Raw genomic sequence first — 27,669 nt, 5'->3', positions numbered from 1 at the left:
CAGAACACATCAGTGCTACAATGAGAAGCAGAACACACACACGCACATAAACATACTGCCTAAAGCTCTCACAGATGCACACGCATACGTATCCCTGCTTGTAAAAGACAAACATACATATAGGCGCACGCTTACACACACACACACACACAAAACTGAACCTCCAACACAAACCTCACTTTTAAAAGACACACACTCGTGCACGCGCCCACAGACGTTCCCACACATTGGGGCCAACGTTTTGGGCATCGACAGCATTCCACTCTGCTTTTCCGTTTACAGTGGAAAAATCTGCCCTTTGACCCGGAGTAGTTCCAACATTGAGGAAGGAGGCAGCCAAGGAATGCCGTGCTTCAGCGCAAACAGAGAGAAAGGAGGGGATGGATCGATGCCCATCATTTATATACCGCCGGGTGTTTCTAGTTTAAATCCTGCTGCCTTCTTTTCAGCGACTACAAATGGCTGCTTCAAGTATTCACTGTGTAAAACTGTTTGCTTAAATTGGTAATCCACTTGTGGAGCTAATGTTTATACTTTACAGACATCACTCGGCAATGAAGTGACTTCATTTATTAGCGGCTAAAGAGCCAGATATTTTTTTTCATGAATTGGTGGAGCAGCTAAACGGGTATTGAATTTGCATTAATCAGGTGGACACAAGCAACAAATAGCTGATCCTGCTCTGTGTCTGCACGTTCTCTGATGTGTAACTAAACCACTGTTTGCTATAACACGTTTGCCATATCGACTTCATAAGATGATGAAATGTCAGCGTTGTATTTACAACTTGTTTTGGCCAAAATATCAATTACTGCAGGTTTAAATTGACGTTTTAAACACAATTCCTCACATTTTCCCCACACAACACAGAAGCATACATAGACTGGGATAGGGCTGCACGATTTTGAGAAAATATCGAATTGCGATTATTTTGACCGATATTGCAATTGCGATATGTTTTGCGTTATTAGAGGGAATGATATTTTTTACATCATTATTTTCATTTTCACTGAAAAACATATTAATATGATTATAGTGTGATTTTTGCAGGGATCTGTACCAAACAAAGATGTTTTCCTAAGTCTACAGAATATGATGTGTAGGCCCAGCCAAGTCGCACAGCAGTTTGTGAAATAGTCACAAAATTTAATGTATTGATTCGTGTACATAGACACAAATTGCACATTTCTTTCGTGAATTTTTTTTTCACGAAAAACCCCACAGGACTTTCACCAAGGAGACTGGTGTTGGTGTCCCGTGTGAAACCTCAAGTTAAAGTTGATTTCTTTGCCGCGTAACTTTTGTACTTAAGTTACGTCCATTCTAGAGTTGTTTTAACCCGATGCACGATCTTTTTTTCTAAACATAACTAGTTTTGTTGCCTAAGTCTAACCAAGTCGCTCTGTTCCTAAGCCTAACTAAGTTGTTTTATTTTGAAAGAACTGGAGCGGAAATTGACACGTGCGTCACGTGTTGTTGAAAGTCATGCTGAGCGTCACGAAAAAAAGGAAAATTTGTGTATGTCTATTTACACAAATCAAATAGATTCAATTTCGGGACTATTTCACAAACTGTTTGACAACATTTAACCTTTAACAAATATTGCGCCTCCTGAGATTTGAATATTGCATCAGGCCATAATGTGATTTTTTATAAAATTTCGATTAATTGTACACTCCTAGACCGGGAATATGTTGAAAAACTTTCCCTCATATAAAAGTTTGGCCACTTACAGATTTCTTCCAGCTGCTGGGGCGGACTATATGAGTGAGTGTATGCAACATTCATATTCTGCAGCATATCAGGAGTCATAATAAAGATATTTTAGAGTCTTTTCAGCAGCTTGTACGACACTGAGAATCAAAAGGGAGACTGTACGCTGTCTGTCACATTACTGCATCACACCTTCCTGGCTACTTCTTTCAGCCCAGAGTGAGTAATTGAATAAAAGCTGGTAGTGGTACTAGTATAATCGATTAACTACATTTCAATCTTACAGAAATCTTATTCATTTAAAAACAGGTTGCATGATTTCTACGAGCTGATATGGAGGCTGCTAACATCATGAGCTCATCGTTTAGATTATACTTCAGTACAGTACACTTGATACTGTGGTACTTTTTTTGATAAGTAGGTGTCACAGCTTTGAAGTCTGGCTAACTCGACTGCAGACACAGTCATGCAGAGAGAGAGAGAGAGATAGAGAGATAGAGAGATAGAGAGATAGAGAGATAGATAGAGAGATAGATAGATAGAGAGAGAGAGGTGAGGGAAGAGTGAGATGAGGTGGAAAAGTGATCAGTATCACCAAATGTTAATGATCCCTTCAGGGATACTGTACTTCAGCAGATTCCAAGAATACGATTCAGATGAGAAGTAGACAGAAAAGGATATAACAAGTAATAATAATAACAAAAATACAGCTAGACTCATTCACATTTCATCCACGTTCAAAAGATATGTACAAAATGCTTATGTGCATATTTTGGCACAAACTGCATCCTGATTATAAATAAATAAATAGATGCAATATTTGCATAACCCCAAACATACTACATACTCAGCCATCTCCTACTGTTAATGCAAGAGTTTGCTTAAACCTGCGTGCTATAGAAAAGAAAGCAGTAGCCTTATATTTTAGTCAGTCCTGTGCAACTAGACAACGATGCTGGCACCGAGCACCGGCAGCTCATTTGCTAACGTTATTAGTGCCAACCCAACCTCCACTGCCTGTCTGGCACCGTGCGCTATTTTAGGCCTCTTACTTCATCATGTGTGAATAAGTATTCATCAAGTGAGCTAATTTGTCACAGGACACGCCGCACAGTACTCAAGATCAACAGGAATGTTGGCTGGGACGAAAAGTTCGGAGTAAAGAACAAAAGGATGACGGAGGAAGACTTGTGACGGACAGAGTAAGGTAAACACTGGCAAGACACAGAGAGAGATAGACGCACCAATAGATAGATAATGAAACGCAGACGTGAAGGGAGGCAGAGACAGGGTGTGGGGATCTTGCCATACCATAGAGCACATTGAGCTACAGGACATCCAGTCCCAAGTACAGTAAATCCAGCAAAATATGGCAACCCAGTGATCAAATCAGTGTTCCCACACTAGAACGACTGGGGCAGCTATGGGAACACAGTGTCCAAGTAAGTACATAACGGCACTCTCTATTGCACTACTGAGGACAGACTGTCAAGACTCTAGACTGAGAAAATTAATGGATATACTAGCCAACTGCCTTGCATTCAAGGCTTCTTATAGGTTTTTCCATTGCACGACATGGATTACACGGGCCAAGCTCCTAGTATTTTCTTAAGGCTAGCGCGGTTGTAATACCTGCTCTCTGGCCAGTTGGCTCTATACGGGATGTATGGAGGTTTAGACTTCCATAAAGCCCGGATTTTGTTGGTAGTAATCCTTAGCAGGCTACAGGAAGTCAGTTTTTCTAAGGATATGTGCCCATCTGTGCACACTTTCACACATACTACACTGGACTGGTGCCAGTGCTCATAGATGGCAGCTTCCCAGTTCGATGTTCTTAATCATCCCGCAGCTCCCAAATGAACCAAATGTATTCATTCTTGTATGTTTCATTGATGCTACACTTTTAGAACAACAGCTTTTAAGATTAAGTTTGGCACGCACACACCTGCCGTAAACACGTCAGAAACACTTCTGCAGCATCACCTGCACGGTATGAGCGACTACATTACTTTAACGCTGCGCTTTCTTTATTTCTAGTCATTTCACTGCATCTCTATTATCAGAGTTTCCGTTTTAAGAATATAAAGCTACGAAGACTAAGAGTGGGGAAATGGAGAGGGACAGGAGGGAGAGGAGAGCGGAGGAAAGTGAGGTAATTGGGAGTCATATGGCCGTGTCAAACAGCGTGCCCAGTGATTCCTGACAGCCCAGCGCTGCGTCCTCGTGCCTCCTGCACGGAGGCCAAGGAGTGAGGTAAGGTGGGAACCGAGGGACACGAGTATGAGAGTTTGTCAGAAAGCGCCCGGAGGTTGGAAAATTCAGTAAACTAAACAGAGAAACTTCTCACCAGCAGGCTGGCTGAAGGTTTTGGAGGGCAGGGAGAGGGGTAGATAGACACAGACTGACAACCAGAGATAAAGACAGAGATCTGGCACAAAACAGAGCACATGTGGTTGGAATGATTATGGTTAGAGGTCTTGGGAGAGTGGGCTGGGGGGGAGCAATGATTTACCTGCCTGCACTATCCCGCTTGTCAAACCCTAAACAGATCTGAACCACTCAAGGGAGGAATATGTGTTTGCAAAAAAAGCAGTGTTACCGCTGCTCCACATGCCTCTGGAGCTGGACCCCAAAAGCACATGTGTGTGATGAGACAGCTCCGCGGGAGTTTAACAGAAAGGTGCTGAATTGAATTTCCACTGCAGAACAACCACAATGAGACATACTTTCCATTGTCATCAACAATGGATAGACACTGCCAATGCTGTAAATAGTTTACAGAACTCACAAAGACAAACAGGCGGACGTGAGCGCAAACACACACACACGTCTAAAAAACAAATACACCCATATGCATGGATGGATGCACAGCAGTTTACTCAAGGGAGTTTTCCACGGCTCTTTCTCAGCATTAACTCTTCATTGAAAAAGGTTTGGGGGTCCATGCAAAACGAAACCAGTATAAATGTCTAGCAATGGTTTACCTTTACAGGCATTTTAGTATATTCTGAGCAGATGTATGGCGATGTTTCAACACATGATGAAAATGTTCTTTTTTACACTCCACGGGAACTCTTCTTCTCTCATCTGACTGACAAAATTATAAAGCTCTTGTATCTAAACTAACTCTCATGTTGCACAAACAAACGTCTCACAATGAAATGAGCACCGTGCATAGAAGATAAAGTAAAAAAAAAAAAAAAAAATGGAGCATTGGTTCACTTCTTTTGAGGTCTCTTCTGTATGACCAAAAAGAAACCGGAATTGTTATATTTAAATTATACTAGGGGGAACGATATATGAGCATTTTTTGTGAGGTTTAAGTGTGCAGACATGTTTGGGTTTTAAGACAAAAATCCATTCATTCCTGCTCTTTAAAGAACTGGAAATGGGAAACAGGATTGCTGTGATGTGGGGCCATAACTGTGGTTGATGTCAAAGACAGATCTAACAGCCTCGAATAGAGCCGAGTGGCTCAAAAAAGCGCACTTTTACAGACACTTCATCGTAATGTATGATCACAGAAATAATTTACCTCCGCCGCCAATCTCCAACTCCCCTGCCCCCTTCCTTTAATCCCCCACTCCACTTCCTGGTTTATACTACACCCTTAACAGGCCGTATGGGAATTCAAAAACCAACAACATTCCCGTCCCCGAGCAGGTCGACCAGTCTAATAAATTGGTTTCTGAGTATTTACCAGACACGCCTGCTTTACTTATACGGAGCCAAAGTTATGTCACAGCTAATAATTCAATGCAAAGCTCATAACCACTTAGTAAGACATTAATCTTTGACCTCTTTACCGTATGAACTAAGATTTACCAGGCAGTGTTGGATTTATGCCACAGCTAGTAGTTCAAGCCTGTGACATTCCCACGAAGAGAGAAACAACTTTCCCGCTTGTGACGACTAGATCAAAATCTAATCTTTCATGACTCAGCCCGACATTAACCAGTTAAGTGATTTATTTATGTCACAGGTGGTAATTCAAAGCCACAACTTCCCAACCCTTAAAGCATTTACTGGATGCCACAGGTTTATCAATTCATCACGTGATTTATGAGCTGACGTTTGAGAGAGCAGAGCAGGTCATATTACACGCAGACTTGCATTTTGGCACATAACGACTTAACTGGAACTGCAGCCTGTGATCTCGTACCATAACAGCCATGACCAGAACAGACCAGAATCATAGCCAGGGGGAGTATTTATGAGAAATAGTCCGCCCTCACATTACTGTAAGCGGGTATGTTACTGTAACCAGCATTGGCTGGCCCCATGTGAAGACCATTAACAGGGACGATGGGGGGACTCTGACTTCCAGGAATAGACAGACCAAGTCTCGAACTTGTTGTCAACACATGAACACACAAACAGGCTCACAGAAATGCAGCCATGTGTGCAGGTACACACACACAAACACACACATATACAGTCTCTGCTCCTTCACACTTCACCTCACTCTTTTTTTTTCTTCTTTCAAACAAAGCCGCAAACCCCTCTCGAGCACACACATGCACCGTACAGTACAGCGCTATGACGTGCAAGCAATCAACATGCCTCCAATGAGCAAAACACAAGGGCAGATGCAGAAGCAGGGAAAATTCCTAAATGCTTATGTCCGACACACTTGACCACTAAACACAGCTGATTTACGATATTCAAATACGGCATCCTTCAAAACAAGTCACTTGAGTCACACATGTCTCAGTTATCAACATAAAAATAAATCAGCTGGTGTCTCATATCCTGTTTTGCTGACACGGTTGCCCCGTATCGTATGGAGACAATGTTTTGTATCCAGTGCAACCACACCAAATTATAATGCGTAGTAAAAATATGAAACCCATAAAAGAGCCCTGCTGGGAAATATTCAACTTAATTCCTGAAAAAGTGTGTGGAAAGTTTCTACAATGTGTCTTCGTAGGGGTTTGACTTACATATATGTCAGCGGAGGGTTCTCCAGGAGGTAGAGACCCCGGACTGAGGACAGGGGAGCTGGCTGGACTGCACAGCTCGGGGAAGGGGTTTGGGATGGCCGGGAGAGACGATGTCCTCAGCTGCTGCTCCTCCTCCTGCAACCTCCTGGACAATGGACAGAGGAACAGAACATACTTTTAGTATTATCCTGTGTGCATCGCTAATAAAAAATAAGCACTGAAGTCTAAGGTCGTGACCTGGGACAGCCTCTTGCAAAGTGAGATGGGAGAGCTTTGAAATGAGAGCCGCTGACACATGTGAAATATGTGCAAGAGAGAGAGCGAGAGAGAGAGAGAGAGAGAGTGAGAGAGAGAGAGAGAGATGGAATTAATAAAGCATTGCTGTACAGTATCCAGGCTCATGTCTGTTTCCAGCAAGTGGAAATCAAGACCCCCGCAGCGTGCCAGCTCATTTTCTGCAATATTTATCACACATCAATATTACATCAAGACATCACTTTAAAGCAGTTTTTAAATTAGGCGCATACAGTACGGCGTAAGCTCGTGGCCTGCGAGAGGAATGATGATTTGACAGCTGATCATAAACTTTTCAGGATTTTTTTTTTCATGTTCAGCAGATCAGTTTGTGAAATTCTAGCTAGCTCAGAGAATCACAGTAGGAGACTCTTTCTCTTAGTCTCTTTTCTCGATCAAACTGTCTCTCTCTGCAGAACCCAGCGAGTTCAAAAGGGAACGGGCCTTTTGATGTTGTCCCATCTGAGCTTGAGAACCGGGTTATCCAGAGGTCAGCCCTGAATAATAAGAACTTCAGAGTCTGTGTGTGTGTTTGAGAGAGAGAGATCATAAGAAAGAATACTCCATTACCTGATCATCCCTCCTCTGTTTCTGTCATACACTCCAAAAGGCGAATAATTGGAGCCGACACCAGCTCTGCTGTGAATGCCTTTGTATTTGTGTGCGCATGCAACCATACTTCTGTATTGTGTATGTGTGAGTGAACACATATACCCACTTTTAAAATGCATACAATAACAGCCTTAGGGAGAATCTGGGTTACTACTCTTCAAACAGAGAGAAACATTTGCACTTTGCACTAAAATAAATGAGATTTTTTTTACCTTTCTTCTCCCGCTGGTGTAGTTTGAGACAAAGAGGGAGTGACAAGGAGGAACGGGTCATCCAAAGGCTACAGATAGGGAGCGGGGAGGAAACGTTACGCGCAATTATTAGGAGGGTTGGTGAGGAATGATGGTGTGGAGTGAGAGGCTGCTGTTCCAGTGTGGAGAGACAAAGAGCTCTCTGCATGTGTGTGTGTGTGTGTGTGTGTGTGTGTGATGTGGAGATGTATGAGGCTGGAAGGAGTCAGCTTAAAGTTTAGTGTCATGCTTCAATGTGTCTGTATGTGTGTGACCATGCACAATTGAAGTCTTATTTAACTGCTGTATATGTGCATGGTTATCTACAAGATCTTTCTGATCTTCAACTTCAAAACTTAGTTACCCTGAATGAGTTTAAGGTTTCAGGTGAAATGGCTGCAGTCCAGGTTGTCTGTGTGCAAAGTGTTTTGTATGAGCAAGTTTTAATGTTGTTAATTTATGTGTTGTCTGTTACTTTCACTATAACTGTCTTGCTACTATCTTGGCCAGGTCTCCCTTGTAAAATAGATCTTTGGTCTCAATGGGATTAACCTGGTTAAATAAAAATCCTCACTTCTGATGGTGCCTAAGATATGTGTGACGTCACAGTAAAACACCTGATGAATGCACACATATTAATGACAAACAACTAACTTCAACTATGTGTTGAATGCATTCAATAAAGGCTGCAACTAACTACTTTTTTTTTTGCATTATTGATTAATTTGCCAATTATTTCTCGATTATTCGATCAATTGTTTGGTGTGCAAAATGTCAGAATATTGTGGAGAGTTTCCTAAAGCCCTAAAGGTCACATGAAATTAAAAACTTTAGGTAGGTAACACTGGAGAAAGAGAACAATAGATTTAAAAAATCCCCCCCAGTGTTGCCAACTCTTCTCCACCTGATAGTAGCTGCAGCACGAGCTGCTAACGAGCTCCAACTCAGTCCCTCCAGGCCTCCCTCCAGGCCTCCCTCCAGGCCTCCCTCCAGGCCTCCCTCCAGGCCTCCCTCCAGGCCTCCCTCCAGGCCTCCCTCCAGGCCTCCCTCCAGGCCTCCCTCCAGGCCTCCCTCCAGGCCTCCCTCCAGGCCTCCCTCCAAAGCCACTTCCCGAACATTATTATTAATAATTAACGTTAACATCTCATAATGACCGTAAACAACGAGCATGGCTAGTTATGGCACGGTTAGTACTCACTACAGGTAAGCTAGGAGAACTCCGGTGACGCGCCATGTGTTCGTGCAGGTAGAGAGAGGAGGTGAGGAGACAGACAGGTAGACCGGGTTGCCAGATAAGATTGTCAGTTTGCAGAAAACCGTAAAACCATCACATGCGCAATAGAGAACGCCCTCATATGCATACAGCCTCATATCTGCATGGATGGATGCACAGCAGTTTACTCAAGGGAGTTTTCCACGTTCTCATTGACTCTTCATTGAAAAAGTTTGGAGGTCCATGCAAAACGAAACCAGTAAAAATGTCTAGCAATGGTTTACCTTTACAGGCATTTTAGTATATTCTGATCAGATGTATGTTTCGACACATGATGAAAATGTTCTTTTTTACACTCCACGTGAACTCTTATTCTCTCATGTGACTGACAAAATTATAAAGCTCTTGTAACTAAACTAACTCTCATGTTGCACAAACAAACATCTCACAATGAAATGAGCACCGTGCATAGAAGATAAAGTAAAAAAAACAAATGGAGCATGGGTTCACTTCTTTTGAGGTCTCTTCTGTCACGCCATCATATGCATACAGCATATCTGCATCACATAAATAGGCCATTGCAAACCCACAAAGAGTGCAGTCAGACAACCAAATACACAAATTCCCATGTCATTGTCAGTGATGATGATGTCAAGGTAAGTAGTCCTCCGTTATCACTAAAAGACGACTGAATACTAACTCATGTCAATCAAATATTTGTCAAATTAAATGAGTCAATAATAGGAGTTAGTGGACACAAATAAGTTTACTAAATTTTGTATCTATGTTTTTGACTATAAAATTACAGCTTGTTTGCCTTTGGCCTAGGAAGGAGGTAATGTTTTCACTGGCGTTGGTTTGTTGGTTTGTCTGTTTGGATGATAACTCCAAAAGTCTGCGATGGATTTGAATGAAATTTTATGCAGGGGTGGGGTGTGGCATAATGAACAATCCATTAGATTTTGAATAAGATTTTTTTTTAATAACTCCGCTCAGCCTGTGCATTAACACCACAGGCTTTAAGACATGCACAGTGTAGCTGATGCCGCGTCACCCTGCCTCTTTCCTGCAGTCAAATATAAGTTTATGTACGTTTTTGTGCATTCACATTGACAGCTGTCTGTCATGCTAGACTGGACAGCTCTTGTCTAGTGCCTGCACATACAGCCCAAAGAAATATATCAATATCTGCATATGCTGTGCACCTACCTGACAGCGAGAATGTGCATGGGTTGTGACCGTCGGAGGCCGGTTTGGGGCGAGTCCGCGGAGGGCGGCTCCGGGGAGACGTGGCTAAGCGCGTGTGAGTGCTGACCCTGCCGAGGCTGGTTGTGTTGCATGTGATGATGATGGTGGTGGTGGTGTGGATGTGGGGAAGAGGTCTGTCCATTGTGCAGTAGTGGGGTGGACTCTGTCTGCTGACCACTGCAGGTGGAGTACAGGCTCTCCAGCGAAGAGTTCATATCATTCACCAGGGCCTCTAGATCGACGTCATCCTCTGGAGGAGACAGACAGACAGACAAGGAACACATCACTGACTGGATTTCAAGAGAAACTGAAAGACTGCTGTGAAGTAGATGAGAGAAGTAGGTTTCAAAACTGTTGAAGACAAGTGAACAAAGAACCGTGTGGAGCACTGAAGCTGGAAAGAAAATCAAACCCAAAATGCAATAAAACATAATAAAAGAAAACTGAAAGTCCTATAAGCCTGCTGCTTTGGTTTCAAATAGTTGAGGCGCAACACAAAAAAAGAAGTTAAGTCCCTGGATATTGTCGGGACTTTCCCTTTTCTATTTCAGTTTCTCTATCATTTCATTGTGGCCAGGATTTGAACCCTTGACCTCACTTTTGCACCACATTAATTCTAAGTAATACTAAAAAAAAAAGAAAATAAAAACACTGGCACGCACATGTTGGTAACCAGTTTTGCGAGAGTGCTCAATCAGCAAGACTATCTTGACTACGTACATTGTGCTGCTGTGTGAGCCAAATCTCCAGGGATAACAGGTACAAGCACAAACCTGCCTGCAACACTGCTCAACTCTTACCGCCGGGGTTCACGGCGAAGGCGACGGCTCCAACTTCACCGCACGTCTCAAACATTCTGCTTTTAGAGGTCTCTAAAAGCAGAATTCTCGTCAGAAGGGGGAATCTATCCTCAAAGCCCCCTGTGAAAAACCTCTCGGCCCATTTCAAATTCACGAAGAGAATTTTTCAACCGACTCCAGGAGCATGTTGTATCAAAGTTTTAAGTGAGCTCGATTGAAAGGAAGTCTTCTCTCTCTAATTGCTTCACGGTGTGACAGTTTTATCATCTGGGTAAACTGGGCGCATAACTTTGCTCTTTTTCTAAACTACAATCTCCAGTGGTGACTCGTCCTTGTGATTAATAATTCTTCATTATGAAAAAGAAATATATCTCATGAATTCATCATCAAATCTCTGCATCCAGATCCTTCCGACTGTACTGTAGGACGCAAGTAGACCACTAGGGGGGAGACAAGCTCTAATTGTACACGGCAGGCGCTCTCAAATGGATGAGGTTCATGTGAGGAAACCCCATTCAGATGTATTAGGACACCATCTCACATTGAAATAATGAAACCCAATAAGAGAAGACATTTGTGATTCAGGATGGAGGCATATTGCTGTTTACACTAAAGGATAGAGAACATTTCATCATTCACGTGCTATTATACTATACTATTATATTTTTTGTATATTTAATATTTTGTTTTTTACTGTTTACTTATTTATTATATCTTTATTGTTTACTAGCGTATTTATTATATCTTGTTTTTTTTACTGATGCCCCTTGTTTTTTGCTCTGTCCCTTTTGCTGCTGTAATACTGCACATTTCCCCACTGTGGGACTAATAAAGGATTATTTTTATTTTATCTAAACCACCTGATCAGATACAATGTTAATGTACATTTGATGTGAAGTTTCAATTCTCTATTTCTAATTTGATTGTTGATTCTCTCAGTTGCCCTGCAATTCTTAATGACTCTCTTATTTTTAAATAATATGTAAAAAATAGACGTATAGGTAAACATTTTGTTAGCTCTATCTTCTTCTGCAAAAACCACCAGCCGTATTGAAACTTGTACGATGCAGTCCTGCTGTCAGAACTTCAAATGTGCCCTATACTGTGTGACTCGGCTCCGGGTGCAGGACAGCTGACAGCTGGATCATGTGAGGTGGTGCGAGGGTCATGCCACTCTAGAAAGCAGCTAAAAGTCCTGCTGCTCAGCGGAAAGCTGACGTTGGAAAACAGCAATTTGATTGATGTAAAGTTTTAAAAGCATTGGCTTCAAAGTGAGCCCCTGAGCCTGGCAAGGAATCCGTTTCCGGTGGAAGTACATCAGGTTTATTATTTTTCAATAAAAAATGTTCCATAGGCAACAACGACAACAGCATCCACAGGTTAGCAGGCTATAGTAAACATCCCCATCTCTGCATGCAGCAGCATGGCTTTGTCTCCGGCACTGATGCCAACAGCTACCTGCTGAAACTAAAGTGTCGCCTTTGAGGAGCTTTTCCTGAAAACGTGTCAGGTAGCAGTATCACAGGTGCCTGTGAATCGCAGGTGGTTAATCTGTAGGTATTAATAGTGTCAGGTAAGCTGGAGCAGCTACTTATAGATAGCCTGGAGAGCTAAAGAGCTATATACCACAGGACACAGGGTTCATACGAGGCCATACGCAAGCTATGGAAAGGGAAAGACAATTGTAACACAGGTCAGAGCAATATTACCTGCAGCAACAGCAGCAGCAGCAGTGGTAATAAAAGTATTTCATAAATGTAGAAAAATATACTTTTTTTAGGACAACATCATCAAATACTTAACAAATGCCATGAGGGTAAACCAGAAACTACATCAAAAGTGAGCAAAACTCAAAAAATTACTTTTCCCCTTAACACATCATGTGCTCATCATCCATCATTCTCACTAGGTGAGACGTGCGCCCTCAAGCTAGTGAGGGAAAATAAGTTTCCTCATAAATCTGACCTAGTTTGGCCTCTGGATCGGGTTTGGATACAAACGTCATACGATCGCAATCACCCGTGCATGTCACAATCAGGCAAACAAAGGTATGCGTCATGCAGCCGAGTGTACGGGTGACAGATTGATGACAGAGTCAGCATGCAGGCATGTACTCATGCACGGGATTTAAACCCATGAAGATTTGGAGCAGGGAAAAAACTATAGTTCTTACTTTTACATGGAGTACAGAAATAAAAAGTTAGGCCAGAAACTTAGCCTGGCATATAAGAGACATGAACACCTTTATGTAATGACACACCTGGCCTTACCATATATGAGTATTAATTGGATCCATCCTAGACAGAGCCTGACGGTGAGAATTTGCAGCTGTGATGCACAACAACAAACATTTGCATAATATCCCTCCACTGTAAAGATCAACAGTCCTATCAGAGCATACATCTGCGCCCCAGGCCTGAAAGAAGTTGAGAAGTAACTGAACTTGCACTCCACTCTCATGTGCCAAGCAAAGTGGGTTTAAAGCAAGCAAGAGTTTAGTTAAAGCTGTATCCACATAAAAGATCTGTGTAGCTGTGGCTCTGCAGCAGGAATAACAGGATAAAAAGGGTTTAAAAAGGGTATTAACACCTCTAAAGCTTTATTAGGAAACAAAACACCTTAAAAAAATCCTTCCTCTTAATAAATCCTTTGTTTTAAGTTGACTGTGGACTGAGGATCCATGTGGAGACAGTTTAATGGTTGGTTAATTCTGGGCTCTGTGGGAACTACGCTGGGACTATAGCTAAATTCACTGGTGATTCATTTTACAATTATGTTCTTGATTAATTGATTCATCTCTTATCAAGAATTAATCATTTTAATTCTATGAACCGTTATCTAATCAAACAACCACTACTGTTCTGTAAATACCTTAATGCATCCTTTGACTATGTATATAATGAACAGTATTTTTATATTGCTTGTTGTGTGTAATGTATATAATGTTTGTATTATTGTTCACCTGCCCAGGGACTAGGTAGGAAAATTAGCTTTTAGCTATATCTCTGTAGAATGCATCAGATTTCAAGAATGGAAGTTTATGTTTTTTATACATGGTCCCTGTCAAATAAATAAATAAAATAAATAAATACGTGCTGTAGAAGTCAGAACCAAAAATAAAACTGATGTGTCAAAGGATAACATCGACATTATTGTTATTATTTACTCCCCGTCTCCTCAGACGTGTTAAGCCCCTCCCTTCTCTTCTAAGAACCTGTAACCGGTTAAATTAGGGATAAAAAATAGCCTAATCTTCCTCTATTGGCTGATAAATAAACATTCACATCACTGACTCCTGGATCAACAAAGTTACAAGCAACCAAAAACAGAAAAGTGCAAATGTCACGGCTACATCACCGCACATATACAAACACACAAATAAACACACGCCACTAGTGGGTAACTGCCTCGCCTCACATATCTTGTGAGAAATTGGCCAATGAAACGACTAAATAACCTTTTCATAGTCACATTTAGAGGATTTTATCTCATACTTGTTGGCACTACACTAAACTCATGACTGAATCTGGTGGCATCTCTAACGCTCAGTTATGTCATAACTAAAGTTCAAGTAGCAGACCACATCTGAGAGCCCACCTACTCCCATTCTCCACAGTTTTCTCTTGTCTGTATCCGTCTGCCTTCCTCACTCGGATTAAATAAATTAAATGAACTACTTCCTTGTCAAGGCATGATTTGTACTCTTGAAAGCTGTCGCTTCACTGACAGTGTTTAAAACAAAACAAAAATCTTAACACAAGGTCCACTTACTACAGCTTTTTCTGTTTTTTCTTCATCTTATGGTAGCTTTTGATACTATTTGAACTGATATAAAGTTAACTTTATCAAATAAGATGAATATAAATGACATGAAATGATAATATTTCAAAATCTCAAGCTCATTTATGTGACTTTTGTTTTATACTTGTGTGGCTCGAGCATCAGACCGGTGGTGTAAGGCAGTGGTTTTGAAAGGGACCCCCAGGGGTCTTTGAGGGGGTTCCCAGCAAAAAGGGGGATCATTTATTTTCACTATAATTCCATCCATATAGCAACACAAAGGCAGAATGTATGACTTTTTTAATCATGGGATTATTACATTTTGCGTAATAAAACATCTAACAGAAACAGGTCTGTCCTCGACCAAAGAAATTCTTAGTCGACTAACACCCATACGATTTTGTCGACTAATCGATTAGTTGATTTAATGGACAGATCTGTAAAACTGAGTTTCTCCACAAAGAATCACACAAAAGCAGCACTTTAAATCTTGTGTTTATCAGAGATGTGCTCATACGTTTCTTGGAAATAAGTCATTCAGCATGAAAGAAGCATAAAAACAACTAATCGACTAAAGAAATCTAAAGAAAAAGACCAAAATGACAGATTAGTCGGCTAATCGACTAAGAGGGGGTAGCCCTAAAAAGCAAAAATCCTATCAGATGGGGACCCTAGGACGAAATCTGATCAAATGGGGGTCCGTGGTCTAATTTGTGTCAGTTTGGGAACCAATGGTGTAAGGTATAGGAGGGGCCAGCTGTCGACTCTAGTTGATATACTTACTGAACTTTACTTTGAAGGTATGGTGAAATTAGAAATTAGAATTAGAAAGAGTATTTCAGAAAACATTTTTTTGCATTTGGCCCTTTAGGGGCTCTGTATAAAAACACTGAATGCTGGTACTGTAACAAAGGTGTGCAAAGTGGGAACTTTCCTTACCCAATTATCCAAACACTCACCAACAACACTGGACTTAAATTCTGAAAGAATATAATGAAAACTTGGTGATAGTTGGTGAATATTAAATCTAGTCTATTAAGTCGTGGAGTGATGGGAAACAAGAATGATGTACCTTCCTCCTTTTAGAGTATTTTCACATTTTATATGTGGCCTTTGAGCAGACAGTGAACTCAGCTATAGGACTGAAGTCACTCTGGGAAAAACAACCAAGAGGAGACAGCGTCTGCACAGTACAAGCCTGTGACATCACATCTGTATACAGACAGACACATACAGTATGTGTCACGCCACGGCTCGGGACACCGTGGCCTCGTCAGTCTTCCAGTTATTTAAAGAAAGACATGCATTTGGGCAAATAATATTGTAAAATACGTAACTTCACAGTAAAATATGATGTGCATGGCACAATTTATACATTACATGCTGAGAATATCATGTGAGGCAACTCCTATTTCTAGACGTCAAACACTGGCGTGCAAATGCCACAATAAGCCGCTCAATAGCATCTCATTCCAAACCTGTGAAATAACGGCGGGTCATGTTCCAACAAAGCCACACTGTTCCCTCCAAAATTAATAGGTTTATGACTGTTCTAGCTTTATAGCAAGCACAGCAAGTAGCTGGTGCCTCTATTATAGCCCTATGAGAATGAAAGGTTTACTGGAAAACAGGTTTAATAATAGCGTCAGCAAGGATTATAATCCCACTAATAACACCAGAGGTGCTGGGGCTGAATGCAAAATCTCTGCTCAAATGATACAGACGTTGAGCAGCATACGTAATTCAGCTTGTGAGACATGCTAGAATGGTAAAAGTACTTAAAAGTGGTAGTTAAGTTGTCACCCACTACTTGAGGAATTAAATAAAAAAGAGTGAGACATGGGAGAAGGAGATCTGACAAAAATCTAAATGGTCTGCAGTACCAGTGCTCATAAATCAGGCTCCCAACACATGTCTGGCATAATCTACTGTAAAAAAATAACTGGGTATCCATCCAAAATATCATTATTCAGACAGTGTAAGCAAAAATGTCCCTCAGTTAAAGTCATCTCCATTCGTCTGCCTCTCCGGTCGTCCTGAGTTCCCTCCGTCCCGGCTGATCCTGAAAAATGACAATGTAATTTCTGCTCCATTTATTTTCCCATGCCAGGGCCAAGCGTTCTAGTTCACTCGTTGAGTCCTCGCAGACTCCCCGCCCTTTACCTCCCATGCTGAGCCAATATTGTGCTTAAATCTCATGCTCCGATTGTCTCGGACGAACTCTGTATGGCACAATTAGATAGGCGGCGTAATTATAATGGCACCCTGTGTCCATGCAGAGCACCCTTTGAACTGCTGAAATGTTTACAGCGGAAGAGACCCAAATATATATCATCCCCCTCGACCCACCCCCGGCCCTGGGGAGGATAATGAGCAGCAAGCCGCCCTCCACACTGTACTGAGACGAGGGACGCACGCACACACACACACACACACACACACACACACACACACACACATACAAACGTATTATCTTATGTATGAAAATACATGGAGACTACACAGCAAGCTTATGTTACCCCAAGTCAATGTACAGTAAGTCCCAGTAGTATGCTATATCACATGACAAGTCCCACTGCCATGTCAAATCATTGCTTTCAGAGAATAACAAAGTATGCTCTTCTGTGTCACACAACACCAACTCATGAATATTTAACTGTGTGCAAGCATCAACACACACACACACACACACACACACACATTTCTATTGGTGGTGGTGGACCAACCTTGATGGTTCGGAGAACTCCGATTGGCTGATTGCTGGAAGCTCGGACCAATGAGGTCAGCTTGTCTGTGATTGGAGGACCGGTCTATATTGTCCTGCTGTGGGAGACAGAAGCAAGAGAAAAAATAAATGAATATTTTGTCTCCTCACTGGGAACTTTGTTACAGAGGCCAAACACTCAACCCACATTGTTTGATGCAAAGAAGCAATTCACTAAATGGCATTGTCGTGTGGTTATACCTCGAGTACATACGCCATTTGGTTGAGAGAAATGTTATGTTATGCATAGTGGTTCCCAACCTTTCTCACTATATAATTATATATATATATAAACATGTTAACATAAAAACATATTGTTGGAAAGCTTATTTTCTGGCCTATGAGTTGATGCAAGTGTTAGCTGTCTGATTTTAGCTAGCACATGAGTCCAAAATGTGTGAATTGAATAAAGATCCACTGTGAAGTCACTGAGTGATTGTTTACTCAAGTGGCAGGCAGTCAGAAACTCGTTTTTGCCTAATTCCATATCTCAGTAATTTATGAAAATATAATATATAATTGTACAATAACCTATTTTTTCTCAAAGAAATGTGTGAACAAGTGAACAAATTTAGAATGCAATTCTTTCAATTTAAATTTTATAAATATATTTGTTTGTATCCCAGAAGAAGGTGTTCCCACCGTCCTGGGGAGGCAGAGCTTTGGGAAAATGTACTCCTTATACTGTACATTTAACAAAATTGTGACTTTCACATTTGGGTTGGGCTCTAAAAAACTTGATAAATTGTTAGCAGACACCTGTATCTGTTCAGGGATCAAATTATTTTCATTAATGTTCAAGTATTTTTCAATTTATTGTCGATACAAAAGTGTCCCGACCGACCCCGCTCTCCCCTACTGTACAAGTATAACAAGTACACCAACTGTGGACTCGCTACTGACTCTGTGCCTCTCTTACACAGCAGACCTCCTCTGATGCTGCAATAAAAGCGAATGCCTCATTTACAGAAGTAACAGACAATGTAGGCAGAGCTGGATTCTTTTACACAGATATTATTCTACCTTATTTTGATAACAAATATATTATATAGATGCTTTTTGCCTGACATTCCTTTGAATTATCTTTGTTGCCTCCAGAGCGTCCGAGTTACACGGATTAAATGATGATGGTAACCATCATGTAATTCTTTTGACCCACATTCAGTTATATATTTTCTCGACAGTGTCTTTTTATTTTTATTTTTTTATTGAGTGGTGTTGTACTGCCATGGAACAAAGTTTATCACTGCAACAACTACTCTCTGTTTATACTTTACTTTGTTTTAAACAAACACACAGAAATCTAATGCGATATGCACGTTCACAACAATTTTTATCATAAATAACAAAATAAACCTAAAGCATTGTAAATTACAGCTACTTTCCATTAAATTTTAGATTAATTTGATGTTAGATTTGTGTCGCCTTACTTGTGCCTTATCGCCTTGTTGCCTTATTTGTGTCGCCAGACCGCTTAAAGACATTCCTGAACGAGCCATTTTCAATGCAAAGTTTCGGAGAGAATCGACTCACTGTGAGAATAAAGCTTGAAGACGATTTCCACTCGGATGATTTCAAAATAAGGGCTCGGGTGAATAGTTTGGAAATATATAATCCATGATTTGCTTGCGAAATTTGTAGCTGTTATGTTCAGAGAAGAAGAAGTCATTAGTGTTCCTCTCTGGTGTCTACTGGTGCCTACGTTCAGTCTAAACTGGATATAATTGGTTCACCATCAGCATATGGTTCTGTCCACCACCACCCCCCCAACCCCTCTTCTATACCAACTAGCCCAACCGCATCCAATCATTACATTGCATTGTTCCGTCTTTTATTGTCTTGCGTGCCAGCCGTCTTGGCCGGATCAGAAAAAGAGATTTTGGGGCGTAATGGGACTAACCTGCTTTTGAGATAAAAAAATAAAATAAATAACCACCGCGTCACCCCATTTGTTCCCATGACATCGCAAACCCCGTCATCAACACACACCGTCTGGGGGTCCAGCTACCAGACTGTGACTGATCCCTACCCAGTCACCCAAACAGCACTGGGACGCTGCTTGGTTGGTTGGTGGGTGGGATGGTACAGCACAGCGTTAGTGTGTGTATTCAGGACAGGATGGTCATGGATCAGCTCTACTGAGCAAAAACGTTGGGAGTCTTTCACACCATATACTGGTCTTGAATGAGGTTTTTCATGGCTGTCTGGGAGTAAATGAGTTAACACACACTCACTCTAAAGGTCTAAAGGACTTTTAAAGCACACCTTGATCTCTTTTGTGGATCGTATCAACAAAAAAACCCAAAACCCAGACAGCCTTTGATGCCTCGATAGACAACTGGCACAACTTGAGGATCTAATCCTACAAATACTGACCATTTAGCATAATTCTCAGCCATGCCATTGACTCTGCATTTGGCTGTAGGTTTATTGAAGCCTATAAAAAGTTGAGAACTAAAAAGAGGGGAAAAAAAATAAGAAAATACAAGCAGACATTTCTTCTTCTTTTTTTGTCTGTTGAAGAAAAAACACAGATGTTGTCTGTCTTTTATTTGCATTTTCTCATCCTGCTTCTCAGTCTCTCACACACTAATTATTTTACACACAGGCACATACACACACAGACAGACACACACACACACGCACACACAGACGTGTTGCTCAAGCTCTCAGAGAGGGGTCAAAACGGGACTGAGGGTAGGCCAAGTTTTGACAAGCAGCATATAAGGGCCCTTTCATATTGATGAAGTTGAAAGGAACTCCAAATAGGAGTCAAGGGGCCGAGGGTTCAGCTCTTTAAAAGGGGTCGGCGGAAGGCCAGAGACAAGGTTAAGGCACTGAAAGCAGGACAGACACAAAGGTCTGGAGATCTGGCCTCAAACAAAAAGGAAAAGACTGAGACGCATGTCAAAGTTACGCCTTTAGATGAGGTTAGATTGAGGTTAAATGCTATGACCGGGGGATTGAATATGAATCAATTCTTGGCTCGCTGAGAAGCTTTTGGCTCAGAAAGAACAGCTGTGAATGGACGGGATCCATAAGAACATTTTAAGTCAAACAGTATAACATTTCCATAACGGTTTGGTTTACCCAGAACTCAATATTCTCAGAAAGCTTTAGAAATGTGGAAATCTTGCTCAAGGGTCCAAGATTCGCTTCTTGCAGTGGCAGACCGCTCTCGCTGACAGCGACAGAGCTAACTGTCCTGTTACAACATACATGAACACTAGACAGCGAGTGGAAATCCCTTCTTACATAATGAACCAGAATGAGATCAGGAGGTCACACTAATGTCCGCTCAAGTGCTTCGTTTATCTGTTTGTGTATACAGAAGGACCTCAGCTGGAGCCGCTGTCACAGCACAGCTGAGCCGTCGACATGCTGAGCTGTGTCATTTATTGACACAACATTAGCTGCTTTGGGTTTTTATCATCTTTTTTTTACTTATTCTAATAGATCTATTAAAGCATTATTATGTTAGCTATTGTTGGCAATGCCTTTATCATGTGTTACTTAGCCAGATCATTTGACAGATCTTTGGGAGTTCAGGAGATTTGGGAACGTTTTCCTGGACACATCTGCATTATAAGTAGCCCTACTTACTGAAATAATCACTTACTACTTACTTCTACATGAAAACTGTTACACATAACCTTTTAAATATACTACGATGTAACATATGGTTAACCAAGTGTTATTTTGAAGCCTAGAAAACACACACACAACAAAAGAAAGCAGAAAAATTACGATATTTATAAAAACTTTGTAATTTATTTGAATTTTTTGTCAGTGGTACTTTTGCGTTTTTACTGGTCCCTATCCAAAACCAATAATGCACTAAATTCATGATAATAATAATAATAATAATGATAATAATAATAATAATTATTATTATTATTATTATTATTATTATTATTATCATATTTATTTTTTGTTTATATCTTATATTGAATATTGGTAGAATTTAAATTTTTTCTATTCTTATTTTCATTTGTTATTTTTACCAACTATATTTGCACCAACTAACCAAAGCAAATTCCTAGTGTATACCTCATACACCTGGCAATAAACAAGATTCTGATTCTGATAATAATAATAATATTTATTTGTATAGCGCTTTTGAAGTTGAGAGCACAAAGTGCTTTCCATACAGCAGCATTAAAAAACAACTATCACAAATATAAAAGGAAAAACTCAGAAGAGCAAAATACCGCACACAATTAAAAGAAACTTAAAATCAGATGGTTTATAAAACAGAGCTGCATTACGTGAAGAAATAAGACTAGTAGTCTGTAAAAACGTGTTTTAAGACAGGATTTAAAACAGAAACACTGTCAGCAGATCTCTGGAAGACTGTTCCAAAGCTGAGGAACCAGAACAGAAAACACTCAACACCATCACCTCTGAGGTGAGAACAAACAATGTTTGTTTAACATCATAAACCCAAGATATATGTTAGAAATAAAACATGTATCAGAACATCCCTTGTTTAGACACCTGTAGAATATAACAGCCTGGTTATCCTGCCTACCCTGCAGCAAGACATTCAGACATATATCTGCCTATAAACACAGAGATATCTCCAGCCGGTCCACGACCCTGAACTGGAAAAATGGTGAATGAAGGAACACTTTTATGTTGAACATTTCATTAAACTCCAATGTGCTGAAAGTGATGAGTCAAAGCTGCAAAGTCAACTTAGTCACCACAGCCTTAATACCATGTCCACACTAACACATGCTTTCTGTGAAATGATCCTCTTACAAATGCAATGAAACTACTGAAGCTCCAGCAAAAGCAAATGCAAATATCGAGGAATACGGGGCAGGTTATGGGAAACACCACACAAATCTTGTTAATGTTTAGCCCCAGATAAAACAATACAGCTATCTCAGGCTCTCTGACGGGGAAAATGATGCTGGACTCTGCTTGTTTATTCAGCGATCCAGCTTAGATTTGGGGAAGCTTAATACACTGGAGGACACACAGAACTGTTATACTTGACAATATTATTTTTGCGCGTACAGGGATTTCTTGAGCTCTGCTTACACAGCATTATAGTGTGTAATCTACTCAAGTTTTACTATACACAAGGGCCCGGGTTACATTTATATAACCTTATAAAAAGTATTATTGGTACTGTAGTTTCTGTATCAAGGGTTCTTTAAATCAGCCATCATCCTGCCACTAACAATCCGTTTTTACCACATCAGATTCGCCTCGCTTCGCACACATACCGGTCACGATCATGCAACAGAAACGAGATTAAAGTGGCGATATAATCCGCTGATTATAGTATGAATGTTATCTCCACTTGAATCTGTTTTGAATTGCTGCAGCAGTTTTTATCATAGAAAATCTCCCATAACCCTGGAATTTCACAGTGAATGGGTTTTCTCATTCAGCAAGTCAAGCAGCAGTCAAGGTACATCTGTTACAGCTGAATGCTTCGCAAACAGCCCAATGTGTGTGTGTGTGTCTGAGCGTGTGTGTGTACATTAAGGTCTGTATACTGTAGCTCCAGCAGCATCCATCCAAACCGTTGGTAAAGATGAAATAATTAAATGATTCCTCAAACCATTCAGATATTTAAACTTTAAAAACAACCATAATGGAATAATAATAATAATAAAACAGTTGATTTCCATTAAAATCATGGGAGGTGTAGCAGTGTGAATGCAATAGGCACATACGATAAGAAGATTAGCCTACACATATTTACACGGCTCTATTTTTGGACACCGTATATGCGATGATCCACTGTGCCAAAGAGGGTGTCACCTCAGCTTCAACTCAAGACCTAGTCCCTGTAGTTTTTATTTTTGTTGGGTTGGTTCCTTAAACTGTTCTGTTATTAAATGAACGCCTCATTAAAAATGTAAGCTCTTTTAGCAACATATGTGGATTAATCTTTGCAGCTGAAGCAATAAGGCACAGAAACACAGAAACAATATACACACCAGCGACCCTGACTTAATTCTACCACAAATACAAGCACGCACGCACGCACGCACGCACGCACGCACGCACGCACGCACGCACGCACGCGCACACACACACAGTGACTCATGTGAACCTTTGGTTTCTTTCTCTCTAAACTGTGGAGATCTGGGAGACTCTAGCAGGCTGAACTCTCTGTCCTCTGAGGTCAAAGGTCATAGATAAAGCCACGGCACCAGATGACGAGCAGACAACGGCCTAGCTTCTGATCAGGCTAATAGTGCTACTGGCCTAATACAAATGTTTGGAAGCCCTTTGCTCTACGGAGGCTGGTGTGAACAAATCTAAGCAAACCTGAAACCCAGATGTCCAGAGGTCAAGTCGGCCCTTTTTACTCACTCAATAACAAATCAGCACATCAGGATACAAGCTGATGTTTAGAGGCCTTCATAAGTAACACATGTGAGCGTGTCCCTTTCTAATCCATATACAAATTAAGATTATTGTTTGCATCTCAATCTCAGTGAGTGAGACTCATTTTGTAAATATTTTGTGATTACACCAATAACAATATCGATATCAAGGTATTTGGCTAAAAATATTGTGATATGTGATTTTCTCCTTATCGTCCAGCCCTATCTGGGATACACAATTGAGCACAACTCCTTATTCACAAGTCTGGACAATGGATTCATGGTTAACGACAGCAGTGTTTCCCATACATTCATTTATAAAAAAAAATTATATATTCATTTGTTGTAGCCACAATATCAACATTGACCACTACATATTGATTTTCTATTTTATTTTACTATTTAAAATGGATAAAATCTTATTTTATTGTAGAGCTGCTCATTGATTCGCTCAGCCCCTCCTTCTCTCTCTCTCTCTCTCTCTCTCTCTCTCTCTCTCTCTCTCTCTCTCTCTCTCAAACACAGTGACAATGGATCGTCTGTGAACAGCTCCTCCTCTCCGTGCACACTCTGAATCAGAACATGATCATGTGCGGGAGGTCGGATTGTTTTTGGATTTTCAACCACAGAGAAGACGGCCGGCCGAATCCTCGAATAGAATCAATCCGGAGTTCACGAACAATGAACACATCTGCACAAATTTGTCCAAAACTGATGCATTTGAGTTAAATATTTGCTTATATACGGTATTATTTAATACTTAATTTAAGAAAGCGTGGGTGTGCCTCATCCCGCATGCAGCTACCACAAATATAATCAAATTCTGTGGGAAACACTAACACTGCATGGCTAAACAAAAATAGGATTGGGGGGAGAGGGGGGCAGCGACGTACATGAAACCTGCCTTTGCGGAGGTCTGCGCTTCTAGTTTCTCTATGATTTCATTTAAAGGTCATGTACATTTTGAGCTAAAGTTCTTAAAATGAGAAAATACTCCGTACTTTTCATTTGTCAATTATTTAATTCACATAGGCTTTACCATGTGGTTATTTCATGTAGACTATTTATTTATTGAATTACAAGAGAACATGCTGTATTGTGATATATATCATTATCGACATATGAAACAACCTACTGTATATCATGATAGAATACTTCGGGCCATATCACCAAGCTCAACAACCAGGTGAGTCAATCGCCCCAAACCCAGGACAGAAATATAGCACTGTTGGCAAGGTGAAAAACTATTTTGTGTTTTTTAGGAAAATTTTACTTTATATTTATATGATTTTTTTTTTTTCAGATTCAGATTCAGTGAGGTAGCTGTTAAAAACTTGGATTCACTCCAGGACCCTGAAATGTGATTTCCACTGCACAAGGAAACACACTAAATACACTCAGTTCAAAAGGTCCTGGTGTGTGTGTGTGTGTACGTGTGTGTATGAATGTGAGTGAACGGGCCGACCATAGAATCAGAATGAAAAGAGCAGCCGTTACCTGGGGGTGTGTCAGCCAAAAGATGCTTTTGTCCATCTGTTGGACCAACACTCTTTAACTGTGTGTCGCCCTGCAGCTCTTTGTGAATTCAATGTGTTCACAGTGGTGGAATGTTATGACCATATCGCTGCCATTCACCGACTCCCTTTAGTCAGGAGGGCTAGACTAAACAGGACAAACTATAACCAAAGACCATTCTTTTATTCACCCCTCCAGTACATTATAAATAATAAAGCAAATCTATTATACTATGAAGAGCATCTAAAGGGCTCATCAGGACTGCAGGCGAGGACCGTACTGACCTGAATCCGCTCCCTCACTATTTCTTGGAATTCTTGGAAGTAAACCTACCTCGAGTACTTCTTGGATGGTTTACTATTAGTTTCCCTTGGTAAATACATAAATAATAAGGTATCTGGCTTGTACAGGGACAAAGTTCAAATTTCGTAATCTCATCCAGCTAACAACTTCTTCAGTATTATGTTAGCCGTGCCCTGGGGATAAACAAGTCCAATGTTGGGAGCTGTGAACAGGAGCCAATGAAATTTCATGAGGATGTTGGCACATTTCTACTTTAGAAACGTCATCATTTCTATTAAATAAAGTTGTTTTGGGTTTAAAATCTTGAAACAGACATCCAACACTGGAGAGAAAGTCTGGCTTCACACATAAGTCTTCTTGGCTGTTTCATTCCTCGTCTAAAGCGGCAACATTTCATCTCTACGAACACTAGTTCAGCTGTCAAAGTAGCAAATACATCCCGCTTAAAGACAGATTTTTAATTTACCAAATTTAAAACCTACATAGGAAATTGCCAATTTACCTGATAATTTGGATGATGCAGGAAATAATCCGGACATCCGGCCACAGCCATGTTTTGCGCCTCTCAGCTCTCTCGCACAATGTGCTTGGTCGGATCAGTTTGGACACGAGATGGACAGAGCAGAACCTGCAGAGGAAGAAGAGCAGACAAATGGAGGTTAGTGGAAAGCTACAAAGGAAGAAGGGGGAGGTCCAAGAGAGAGAGGAAGGATGAAGGAAGGAGAAGGAGAGGAGGACGACAGGAGGAAAGGAAGATGGAGTCTAGGTTCTGAGTGGACGGATATAGCCCAGATCACTTCTTAACCCACATAGACCCACGGTAAACAACATCGACAAGCAACAAGGGAGGGACGGCGGTCGGTTATAAATTGTGAAGAGTAAGCAAAATAATTGAATCTTTAGCCTATAATCTACTTTAGCACTGATGTAAAGTGCATGGACCGGAGCCAAGATAAACCATAATGGCTCATATTTGGATGATAAAAGAGCTGATTTATCTTTGCACTACCATTGCAGCACATTTGTAGAGTACAAAGAGGTTTGTTGTAAAGACGTCTCTATTATGGAGAATGGAAAATGAGATGCTTTCCCTCACTCTCTCTATTTTCTAAAATCATTTTTACCGTTCTGACTCCGACCCAGCTGTCAATCTCGCCACGGTGCACCATACTTCAATGTCTTTGTAAATAGCTGCAATAGAAGTCACACCTCAAGGTGACTTTAAAGGTGTCCTTCTACTCTGTGAAGCCTCCCTACCGGCCATCCTTGGGTCAAAATAACCACAAACTCAACAACATGGTCTTTAGTCTATTTGAACTTCTTAAAGTGGGTATCATATTAACCTCTTGGCACTGCTTCCACTGAATAAACACCTGTAAACACTGACCCAAAAATACCCCGCAGGCACCTCTCCAGGTCCCAAGTTAGAGCACCGCGGTATATTTGGAGCCGAGCAGCTCGGCCTCACAACTATGACGGTCTTTTATGCAGCAGTTCGTGACCCCGTGTTGGTATTTTAAAAATATGTCCTGCCATTTTATAGACGGCTAATATTATCTTGTGTTTGCATTAGCGGTTGTGCAGCAGGCTGCCCTTGTGGCCCTGGAGTGTGTATATATATGTGTGTGCATTTCTGCCTGTACATGTACTGTATGTGGGCATGTGTGTGTGTGTGTGTGTGTGGATGTTTACATATGTTGCGCACGTGTGGCTGTGCGTGGGTGTGTAAACGCTCTATTTTTAGGCGTTTTCAGGGTCTTTGAGAAGCTCTACTTGTGTTTACTGAGGGGTGTATGTTTCCGTCTCTGACCGACTAGTCAGCTCTGCTCCCAGTAGAGTCAGCTAGCTACCACACTGCACACTGGACACGCCCCTAAATTGCAAAACATTCTGACAAAGGT

General features: G+C 40.9%; 1 protein-coding gene across 4 annotated transcripts in view; it reads right to left on the bottom strand.

Annotated features, from left to right (window-relative positions):
* grb10b (growth factor receptor-bound protein 10b) overlaps nucleotides 1–27,669 on the bottom strand; it is a 74,957-nt gene that overhangs the window by 30,762 nt on the left and 16,526 nt on the right. For 2 of the 4 annotated variants that reach the window (XM_074654253.1, XM_074654252.1), the window contains exons 2-5: nucleotides 26,271–26,396; nucleotides 17,560–17,656; nucleotides 10,215–10,503; nucleotides 6,657–6,801 (exon numbers count right to left, since the gene is read on the bottom strand). In XM_074654253.1, the coding sequence (XP_074510354.1) occupies nucleotides 6,657–6,801; nucleotides 10,215–10,503; nucleotides 17,560–17,656; nucleotides 26,271–26,321 (582 nt within the window). In that variant the 5' untranslated portion in view covers nucleotides 26,322–26,396. Of the gene's footprint in view, nucleotides 1–6,656; nucleotides 6,802–7,774; nucleotides 7,843–8,990; nucleotides 9,129–10,214; nucleotides 10,504–17,559; nucleotides 17,657–26,270; nucleotides 26,397–27,669 lie in introns of those variants that run through there. The other 2 variants (XM_074654254.1, XM_074654255.1) reach the window with 2 other exon arrangements.

Source organism: Sebastes fasciatus, chromosome 12, assembly GCF_043250625.1.
Source record: "Sebastes fasciatus isolate fSebFas1 chromosome 12, fSebFas1.pri, whole genome shotgun sequence".
NCBI classification, from domain to species: Eukaryota; Metazoa; Chordata; class Actinopteri; order Perciformes; family Sebastidae; genus Sebastes; species Sebastes fasciatus.
Note: the sequence above shows the minus strand (reverse complement) of the source record. Positions and strands in the feature narration are given on the sequence as shown.